The sequence below is a fragment of the Octopus bimaculoides genome, chromosome 2 (genome assembly GCF_046866305.1).
Source record: "Octopus bimaculoides isolate indiv1 chromosome 2, ASM4686630v1, whole genome shotgun sequence".
Lineage (NCBI taxonomy): Eukaryota > Metazoa > Mollusca > Cephalopoda > Octopoda > Octopodidae > Octopus > Octopus bimaculoides.
Window position 1 is genome coordinate 85,614,943 of NC_142929.1, and position 11,721 is coordinate 85,626,663.

Genomic DNA, 11,721 nt, shown 5'->3' on the forward strand with positions numbered 1-11,721 from the left:
TATACAAATACCTTTCAAACAGTGTAGATTACGATTACAAAGAAATTTGTAGGCAAAGTTTTTGGAAAGGGGCAACAGTGGGGTGAGTTTCTGGAGAACGAAGTTTCAGATCAGACCGCTCACATAAGTTGGAATTTCTCCGTTTTGATGGGGATTTTTTCCAATGTTTTCACCAGTCTTCAGAATGAAAACAAAAGAAAAAATCTTGAAAATTTTTTTTTACTCCTGCCACTCCCTCACCACCCCAGTCCAAAACGATTTTGGCTTTTTTTTTTTTACTACGCACTTAAAAACTATGAGAGAAACATTTTCAGTTTTAAAAAAAATTGTTAATAATTTCAGAGGATAATGTGATCTCCTGGCTGTTGTTTCTAGCACATCCCAAAACCTCCCTCTTTGTTTCTTTCTCACTCATACATCTTTTGATATTTTTCAATATTTTTCTCCCTATAAACAAATTTTATGAAATGATGATGTCAAAGTAACTCATGTGTAGTCCCAACTAAGTGAGGCCATGTTATGTGTGTGTATAAGAAAAAAACACCTAAAAACATCTTTAATGTTCATAATTAATCTGTCAAATGTAATGCTTATTTGTTCATGTTATTTTTAATCATTCAGGTTCAAGAGGAGTGTCTACAATATTTGCTTGTAACTTTGTAAATTTTTTACATATAGATTTGAAGTTTTGTCACTGGGTGCTTCATATACCACTGGTTTATGGTTATGTAATTTTAGCTGATCTTGCGGAGTAAATTTGACTTTTATGGGCAGGTAAATTTAATTAACAGGTGCAAAAGAAATAACATTATGGATAAACACTAAAATTGAGATTCTTAATGCATCTTGCCTGATTAATTTGTTACTAAAATTATCCCAGATAGCAACTGACAAAAATTTTGCTACTTCTCAAGATGAGGTACATTAATTTGAATTGATTAAAGTACAGGTATAATAAGTACCAGATTTTATTCTTTCGGTAAATATTTTGTACCTCAGTGTGGAATAATTTTTTTCCATAGTTTTTTTTGGGGTGCATTCAACATACCTGACTTCCAAACTTGCCGCAAGCCACTTTTTTCTAGAAAAAAAAGGTGGGAACCTCGAAGTTTTCCACTAAGGGAGTTTTGTTTCACAGATCTTTTTTTCTTTTCCAGGTTATTTTGCATGCTTTCAACGAATGTGACATTGAAATCATACATAAACGGCTCTTTTTTCCAAAACAGGAAAAATTTGGCTGCTATTTCTAGTATGCCCTGCTACCATGAAACAGCTATTTGCATTCACACCAAAATATTTACCAGCTTTTTTCCTTCCATTCATTTTTTCCACTTTATGGTAGTCAATATTTTCTCTGTTGACATCCACCTCAGAGAGGTCAAGGATCAAGTGGAAGTAGATCAATCACTGTTCCCTCTTGACAGGACAAATAAATTACCCGTTGTCTTTGCAAGCAACAAGTAGGTGAATATGGTTTCAAATCCAGGCAGGGCCAAATGAGGTCCCTACAAGTTATTTATAATAATAAGTGGCATTATATCGGGGTTGAAAGAATGATGCATACAATATCAAATATGCTAAGATAATCTGAAAACAATACAAACTTTTAAATGTTAATCAGTTTATATGAAATTTTTGGTTAACAAACTTGAGTTAACAGAAGCTAAATGTAACAGATTAACAGATTAATGGACTTATGTCCAGCTCTGGTAAGGGGCTATGACAAGTTGATTTTCTTTTGCAGAGGCCATTTGGTTCCACCTTAGGATAGGATCAAGGTGTGTGAAAAATTCTAAAGAGCACAGAGTTGCGGATTTTTAAAACTTGAAGTGAAAGTGCAGTTTTAAGACAAGTGGACATCACCATCCTTTGGAAGTGAAATAATTGAAGACTTCAAGAAAGTTGTTTGTTTCTTTTATAAGTTTCACTACAGAAAATGGCTGGGATATAATGAAACTTTTCTATCGTGAATGAACCAGTTAGGGCTCTGAATGCAGAGGACATGTGTAGTCTGAAGTGGAATGAAAATAGTATGACCTACTATAGGTCATCTAGGAAAACTGGAACTCTGATTCAATTAAAGTTCTACTTGAAATGTATAATGAGGCACTAGAAACACACATCAAAACCAGAAGTGAAGAACTCAACAACATCCACTTACATGTTATATATAGACAACTGACTATTTTCAACCATTCATGAAATTAACATATATCAACAAGTAAATCTTATTGATTTATTATCACCCATGTTAACAGATTCATCATTTGAACAATTGCTAAAACCAGATACACCATTTAAAGAGAACAAAGACCTTAGCACTTTGTTCAAAGAACTGAAAATTGTTATTGCAAGTAAAATTGAAGATGTAACCATCTCTGATTTCAATACATCAACTTTATTCATCAAAAGCAGAAATTGGATTCTGGATCTTTCAAAAGCAATGCATCTGTCTCAATTTGAAGCTATTTTATCATCATACAGATTCAAAATCCACTGTATTAGGCAAAAGTTATACATCCAACTGAAACCATATTCTCCTATAGGAAAAGCCTTAGCAGTTGCAGACTCCCTACACAGAGTACAACAGTTTTATATAGGGATGAGATGATCTTATTATTGCAGAGGAGTACAAAACACTCCTGACAATATTTAGGTTATAGTATTACTGATTTATGAATTGCCAAAACTTCTACAACTGGGGTAAGCTGATGTTCAAAAGTCTCTGAAAGCAACCTCAATGCAAACTGGAAAAACTAAACTACACTATGAATCATAACTGGGCTGGTTACACCAACTAGACCAGGGTTTCTCAGCCAGGATATACATTCCTCAAGAGATATTCAGGAGAAATTGTAGGGATAGTAAAAACATTGGAATTTTGAAGTAATCACAACCAAGTAACTGCAATTCATGTGCCTATAAACCAGACATAGTTAACAAACACCATCACTGTACATTAGAGTCAGTCATAGTCATTCACCTTGTTAACTGCTTCATGACTGAGTTGGGGTTTTTTTCACTTCAGAGGCCAACAGACTTCACATTGCCAGAAAACATATTTTCAAAAGTTGCTTTTGAACTTCTGATAAATGTGTTGAACTGATTGAAAGCAATATTTTTTCTAAGTTTATAAAAGCATAATAAAGTTTTAGCACAGATCAGCTTGATGTACTTGCTTGCTGTGTAATCAGCAACTAACTCCTAAAATAATTGTTCGCCCTAGGTAATAATGATATCCTATGGTCATCCATTAAATATGATTTTGCCTGTATTTCTATACTAGAAGTGAAGTTATTCCACAATGTGTTATGAAACAGCATTTGTCATCTTATTTTGATCTAAGTGACAAAGAATAATTATATGCTAAATAAAAGGCATGAAATATGGGCAGATGTATCAATGAAAAGAAGCCAAAATGCTAACTGTATGGTTGTCCTCAAAAATGTGAAAAATAAGAAACCTCACACAATCACAGACACTTCAATCTTATTCTATTGCAAAGATTTTATTGGCTGCGTGTTATGAGAAAATGTGGCAAAGATCCTATATATCCTATCACTATCGAATGAAACTGTTCAAAGGATATTTGATATGCAAGATGATATAAGAAATAAGAAAATTTCAGAAATCAGGGATGCTCCACTTAATAACTTTGCTATCCAGCTTGAGACCAAAGACATCATTTGGGTTTTAAACATTTTTGCTTGTTTTGTGAACTCTTAGAGACATGTATGAAGTTATATTTTTTATGGAAAATGATAGTGAATGCATAACTAAGGGAGTTCCTGCAAAGTGGATTGTAGTTTTGGTATTTTAGCAAGAATGTCTTGACCCTAGCACGGTACACTTATAGTCTTTTTAAAATTCAGTGGCACACCTGAACTAAAAATATAACTAAAAGTATAGGGAAAAAAATGATACTCAGGTTACACTGCCGCACACCTAGCACTATCTCATGGCACACAAGTGTGCTGCAGCATACCGGTTGCAGAGCACTGCCCTAGTGTAAAGAACATGTACTGTATGATTCACATGTAAAAGTTATACAAAAACACTGCCTCAACCTATCAAATCTATTCTTTGTTGTGCCAAGAAGTAAAAGCTGAGGAAGAGGGACTTCTGTTTCACATAGATGGTGGCTTTCAAGAGATAATGTAGTAACTTAAGTTGCAGTGATGAAAGATGAACTGAAAAAATTCTTTTTCAAGAAATCAGAACGATAAAGTAATCAAATTTGCAGAATGATAACAAATGGATGGTGAATCCAGTCAACATATTTTCTTTCAATTGCATTTTTTTTTATTAACTAGGTCTCATAAGAAGCAGTACCATGGTCTCTACAGGTCCTCCAAGACCAATGGGGTTGATACTATTAACACTTCACTTAAACTATTGCAAGTCAACAACTGGAAGAATGACAAAGACAACAAAGGAAGTGCAGGAAGTTGATGTTCTGGGGATAAATGATTGGGTGTAGTGGTTAGTGTGGGGCCTGAGGGTATGTGGATATAACATGGGTCATGGAAAGAGGAGTAATGTGTTTCAAGAGTGTCTGGGTGTAGATGGCATGTAGCCAACCAGCTCTGAGGAGCAGACATTATAATAGTGGTAGAAGAGGTAGAAAGAGGAGATAATATGTCTGAGTCAAAAGCTGAAGTATAACTTTGAATAACTTCAAATTTCAAGAAAAAAAATTTTAGAAAAAGATAGTCATTCATAAACATACCAATTGCAGAACAGATAAATCTAAATTATAATCAATCAACTAGCATTATCAGTTGAGCATTATCAAAAATAATGGTGTTCACAAGTGAACCAGGGTGTTACTATTTTTATTCCAACATCATCATCATCATCGTTTAACGTCCGCTTTCCATGCTAGCATGGGTTGGACGATTTGACTGAGGAGTGGTGAAACCGGATGGCAACACCAGGCTCCAATCTAATTTGGCAGAGTTTCTACAGCTGGATGCCCTTCCTAACGCCAACCACTCAGAGAGTGTAGTGGGTGCTTTTACGTGTCACCCGCACGAAAACGGCCACGCTTGAAATGGTGTCTTTTATGTGCCACCCGCACAAGAGCCAGTCCAGGGGCACTGGCAACGATCTCGCTCGAAAACCCTACAAGGCCAGTCAGGCGGTACTGGCAACGGTCACGCTCAGGATGGTACATCTTATGTGCCACCCGCACAAGAGCCAGTCCAGGGGCCCTGGCAACGACCTCACTTGGCTTGCCGGGTCTTCTCACGCACAGCACATTTCCAAAGGTCTCGGTCAGTAGTCATCGCCTCAGTGAGGCCCAATGTTCGAAGGTCTTGCCTCACCACCTCAGCCCAGGTCTTCCTGGGTCTACCTCTTCCACGGGTTCCCTCAACTGTTAGGGAGTGGCACTTTTTCACGCAGCTATCCTCATTCATTCTCACCACATGTCCAAACCAGCGCAATCGTCTCTCTTGCACACCACTACTGATGCTTCTTATGTTCAGCTTTTCTCTCAAGATACTTACACTCTGACGGGTATGCACTCTGACATTACACATCCAGCGGAGCATACTGGCTTCATTCCTTGCGAGCTTACGCATGTCCTCAGCAGTCACAGCCCATGTTTCACTGCCATGTAGCATGGCTGTTCGTACACATGCGTCATACAGTCTGCTTTTTACTCTGAGTGAGAGTTCCTTTGTCGCCAGCAGAGGTAAGAGCTCTCTAAACTTGGCCCAGGCTATTCTTATTCTAGCAGTTACACTTTCAGCGCACCCACCCCCACTACTAACTTGGTCACCCAGATAGCGGAAGCTATCGACTACCTCTAGTTTTTCTCCCTGGAATGAGATAGAAGTTGTTTCCTGTTTGTTTACAGTGTTTATTGCACCTGAACATCTGCCACATACAAAAACTAACTTTGTAGTTAATCTGCCTTTGATATTGCTGCACCTCTTATGTGTCCATAGCTTGCACCGGGTACATCTTATAGAGTTACTACCTACTCCTTTACTGCATACTGAGCAGGGCCATCTACCTGAAGGGGTTTGTGTTTTATCTACCTTCCTACTTATTAGGATTTTGGTTTTTGCTAGGTTGACTCTAAGGCCCTTCGATTCTAGTCCTTGCTTCCACACCTTAAACTTCTCCTCTAGTTCTGATAGTAACTGCACAATTAGTGCAAGGTCATCAGCATAGAGGAGCTCCCAGGGGCAACCTGTCTTGAATTCCTCTGTGATCGCCTGGAGGACTATGATAAATAGGAGGGGGCTGAGGACAGAACCTTGGTGGACCCCTACCTCTACCCGGAATTCATTACTGTACTCATTTCCAACCTTCACCTTACTGACAGCATCTCTGTACATGGCTCGCACAGCTCTCACTAACCATTCTTCTATCCCAAGTTTCCTCATTGACCACCAGATAAGGGATCGGGGGACCCTGTCAAAGGCTTTCTCCATGTCAACGAAGGCCAGGTACAGAGGTTTATCCTTGGCTAGATATTTCTCCTGCAGCTGTCTCACTAGAAATATGGCATCAGTGGTGCTTTTACCTGGCACGAACCCAAACTGCATCTCATCTAAATTGATTCGCTCCCTAATTAGTTGGGCTATGACCCTCTCCGTAACTTTCATAACCTGATCTAACAGCTTGATGCCTCTGTAATTATTTGTATCTAAAGCGTCACCTTTACCTTTGTAGCAGTTTACTATGGTGCTGCTACACCAGTCATTGGGTATGACTCCTTCGTGTATCACCTGGTTCGTAATACGGGTGACTAGGCTGTAGCCAACACTGCCAGATATTTTGAGCATCTCTGCAGTGATTCCAGATGGGCCGGGGGCTTTCTCTGTCTTCATACTCTTAATTGCTTTATCTACCCTGGTACTGTCAACTCGGATAGCTGTTCCTCTGTTGGGTCGACATACGGCAGGCTCTCTTTATCCCATTCATTCTCTTTATTAAGCAATCTATCGTAGTGGCATCTCCAGACCTCTTTCTTTGCAGCCTCATTTAGTGCAAGCGTACCATCATCCATGCAAACACATTTCTCTCCTACAACATCACTATTCTCTCTCCTACACTGTCTTGCAACACGAAATACCTCGAGTCTTTGGTCCTCACGGCGCAGAACATTGGCTTCCCCTCTGGCTAAATAAACCTGTCGCCTAGCTTCCCTTCTGGCAGATTGGTACAATTCCCTGCTACCACCGTTCTTCCAGTCCTTCCAAGCCTGTTTCTTTTGTCTAATAGCCCTGTCTACCTCCTTGTTCCACCACCACGTTACTCTGGGTCGAGAGGGGACTTTACACCAGCCACAGATCTGGTCTGTGGCTCTCAACAGGTTGTCCCGCAGAAATCTCCAATTGTCTTCCACGTTGTATGATGCTATATCCCCTTCTATTTCGTCAAATGCTTCAAGTAACTTGTCTCTAAGTCTCTGTCCATTTGCAGGGTCTTTAAGTTTCCATACCCTTCTCCTCCAGGCCAGTCTACTTCTGGGCACCCATATTGCCTTGATCTCAAAGTCGCTAACTACTAATACTTGTACACAAAATGCTTCACTGGCTAAGAATGTTATTAATGACATATCATCATCATCATCATCATAATTTTAACATCTATTGTCTGGCAAGCTGGGTGGCTGCACCAGACTCCAGTCTATTTTTGGCATGGTTTCTATGGCTGGATACCCTTCTTACTGCCAACCACTTTACAAAGTGTGCTGGATGCTTTTATGTGGCATTGCACAGGCACTTTTTCATGGCACTTCATGGGTGCTTTTATGTGACGCTGCACAGATGCTTTTACATGTCACTGGATGGGCACTTTTACGTGTTTCCACACAAGCACTTTTATGTGTCGCCACACAGGCACTTTTACATACTGCTTTTTATGTGACACTGTTACGAATGCTGTACACCACCAGAGGAATTGGTCTTAACATTTTTGTTGTGGGAGTGCCCAATATGTCCTTCCAATATGTATTTTAAAACAAAGAGAGAGAGAGAGAGATTTCTAGCAGATACAGTAACCTCATAGGGATGTTTCCTTGTTGATGTGCTCAGCATTTAGTTGAAAGAGGAGATGAGGTATTTTAATTAGTAGGAAGAAAAAAAACCCTTAAATATGCAGTAATTTTGATATAAAGTTGAGCGGAATAACACTGAAAGTTTAGAAAATTAATCCTTTCAAAAACTTGTTAGTTTTATAGGGTTAAAAATATAGCTTATATTTATTCAGTTTTAGTCAGATAAGTGGAAAGATCTTAGCTTAGAGCATGTAACTTTCTCCATAAAGCCTGAGCACATATTCTCCAATTAGATAAAAGGAAACAGCTAGTTTAAGTGTGGAATTTAGAGACATGGCACAAGGCCAGCATTCTCAAGAGAAAGGATAAATTGATTACATTGACCCCAGTGTTCAACTAGTACTTATTTTATTGACCCTGAGAGGATGAAAAGCAAAGTCAATCCCAACAGCATTTGTAAACCGAGATTTTCGTAATTGGCATGAAAAACTATTTTTGAAGAAATATTAAAAAATGTCAATAAACTTGATAACTCCTGATTTCAGTGATTATATCATGGAACTATTACTATTACAAACTGGAGGAAAATAGTGAATATTATTGTAGTAAATTACTGTACATGTTGATATTAAGGACGGTCGTCGTGTTCAACGCACCCTTCATTTTCTCTAACTCATATCAGTTTGTTTGACACCCGAGGTGGTGGGGATAGAATATTTTTGGTGCAACGAAGAATTATGTTATTGTTAATTTTCATAATTGAATTTATAGAAAATGTCAACCGAATATTTTCTATTACTTAGCCCACTCTCCCTATTATTATACCCACTAATCTTAAACAGCAATATCACACACTGATAGCCCAACAAATTCTTATAACTGATAAATTCATACCTTTTCACAGAACTAACACAAAGACGGACAACAAAAGCAATCATAAAATCAACATCAACAAAGAAATGAACAACACAAAAATAACAGTTAATTTCACTAGAAATATCCCTTTGACAAAGTTGCTGACCAAAAGAATTTTTTCACATCTGCGGTGACCAAATTAAAGTCTGGTGAAATGAAAGTGGTACATTAAATACAAAGATCATCATTAGTGCTGTTATACTATCAATATATTCTTCATTTATAGAATGGTAATCACAATAAATATATTTAGAAAATATTTATTTAAAAATAGGAGTAACTCTTCATCGTGAAATAGGGTATAAGAATGTGTATTGGAAAATGCAAGAATGTTTAATTTGACAGTAACAGCTATAAAGAATAATTTATGAAGAGATGTTACAACGACTATCATTTTTAGTATTAAAATACGTACTAGTCATATACGACCTATATTATAAAATTATAATATGAAATTTTGAAGTTCATGTTTATTCCTTGTCCATATATGCCTTATTACGGATCATTATAGTATGAGAATAGTGATTGTATCATCCCTAACAATGATATAATCCATTCAGGTTATAACTTGTATTTTGATAAGGAAAATAATCTCCAGCTTTGAAATGCGAGCAATTATGCGGAGCAAACTTCTCACAAGTAACCTTCGAATATAAGATCAGTTCTGTTATTTGCGTTTCTGGAATAGAAATGATTGAAGAGAAGCAAAGAAACAAGTGGGGTCGAGTATACCTGTTTGGGATCAGGGTCAATATTTGAGGGGATTAGGTTGACTGAATCAATTCGAGTATTTATTTCATCCAGGAAGATGTAAAGTATCGAGAATCTCGACGAGATAAATGTAGAAAACTAAAGGATGAATATCTGTAACGAGAAGTTCACTACACACACACACATATATAAACATGCGACCTAGTTTACACGCTTAAAACAGCACATCTTCAGATCCATGAGCATATAATAAAATAATACATAGCAGATTATAAAGAACATTGCTTTTCATTTTTTACCTGATTTAGTGGAGACGCTATAGGGGACCAAGGAGAATCGGTAGGGGACCACATGATTATATTCTACAGATAAGGAAACACTTTCTTCGGCAGCCTATTCTTCGGGTGCAGATGAAAGACTACTTGTTTACATCTTCGACAAACCGGATATGATATTTTAGATATCTGCACTTACGAAGGACAGTGATTCCTACATTTACTTTTGAATATTATTTTTGACAATTTGATAATTAAACTTTACCGAATTTATCTTTTAGAATACTAGGTATATTTTTCGGAAGCTTTAAATTACTTTTTCAATAAATGATTGTAATTTTCCTTACATGCTATTATATCCTATTCTCATTGTTCTTCAGTAAACATTCGACTGATTATTACAATCGTCAGAGTGAGTACGATGCGATATTTGTTCCAGCTCTGTGCATTCTGAGTTCAAATCGCGACGTGGTCAACTTTGCCCCTATATTCCTAAACTATCAATTAAAAAAATACCAGCTCAGTGTTGGTATAATCTTTTCTCATTGTCGTTGTCATAGTCTGGATACTCTACTGAATCAAGAGTATCCATGAGAGAACCTAAATCAAGTAACTATAACATGGTACATGCTAAGAAGTCATGCCGAATATACATAACAAAATAGTCAAAAGGATTGACAATCATTAACCAAATCAATAGTAACTTCTCAAAAAAACTTTTATTTCAGCGTAACCGATCGTTCTGCAAGTGAAGGAATAGTGATAAAAAAAAATTGATGCTGATATCAACTATAATAAACTTCGGTACGTATTTACAGACTGTCCTCATTTAACGACTACTCGGAGTTACGACGAACTTTACGAGCCGTCATTACATGTTTTACAAAATATAAAAACTTAAAAACTTTGACTATCGTATTGTGCGCCTTCGTGATTTCTGGAAGAACTACAACATCGCAGACTGCATCAAGAACATTTATGCAAGTTGGGAGAAAGTGACTGGAAAATGTATGCAAGGTATATGGGAGGAACATGTCGGGAGTATAAATCGAAGAGTTGTGGACCTTGCTAATGAACTGAATTTGGAAGTGGAAGTGAACGACATTCAAGAATTAGTGGAATATGAAGAGGGCGAGCTAACTACAGAAGATTTGATCGAATTGGAAGCATTGCAGCACCTGGAAGAAGAACAAGAAGAACGAAGAGAAGAAGTACAAAAGAAGTTCACCGTCAAGGGATTAGCGAGTGTTTTCTCGAAGATTAATTCTGCTATGCTAGAACCTGAGGTGATGGATCCAAATTTTGAGCGATTTTCCAAGGTGGAAAGGCAGACAACTGAACTTTTCCGATGTTATCGAGAAATTTATGACGAAAAAAAGAAGATAGCAAAGCAAACAACACTGACGGGATTTTTCATGCATTTTGATGTCAAGAATGTGTTGCTTTTGTAATCTTTATCCAAAGTAAAACAAAGTTATTATGTTTGAGTTTTCTTTAAACCTTTCCACCTTTCTATATAATCCTGTGAAAAGTTTATTAGGCATCATATGTACTAGGCCTGGAATCACAAACATTCTTACGATGTCTGAGTTAGAATAATACAGTATCCATATCCTAACTTTTATGGTTTTCCTTGTGATAATCTTACTGTTACTTATTCATTTTTCAACAATTTATGTTAGTGATTCTTGGCCCTGTACTGCATATACTTTACACAGTACGGTATTCTGCTTTTATATGTACGTACAGTACACTATACCTATAAAAAAAAAATACGTACCCTATGAATATTCGTTTAACGAC

At 37.2% G+C, this 11,721-nt stretch overlaps 1 protein-coding gene across 3 annotated transcripts in view; it reads right to left on the minus strand.

Annotated features, from left to right (window-relative positions):
• Positions 1–11,276, minus strand: part of LOC106873769 (nuclear receptor-binding factor 2) — a 106,381-nt gene extending 95,105 nt beyond the window's left edge. For 2 of the 3 annotated variants that reach the window (XM_089347100.1, XM_089347101.1), the window contains exon 1: positions 11,147–11,276. Coding sequence is in view for 1 of the 3 variants with exons in the window: in XM_052978385.2 (XP_052834345.1) it covers positions 9,943–9,996 (54 nt within the window). In the remaining 2 variants the exon portion in view is untranslated. Of the gene's footprint in view, positions 1–9,942; positions 10,117–11,146 lie in introns of those variants that run through there. The other variant, XM_052978385.2, reaches the window with a different exon arrangement.
• Between the last annotated feature and the right edge of the window lie 445 nt (positions 11,277–11,721).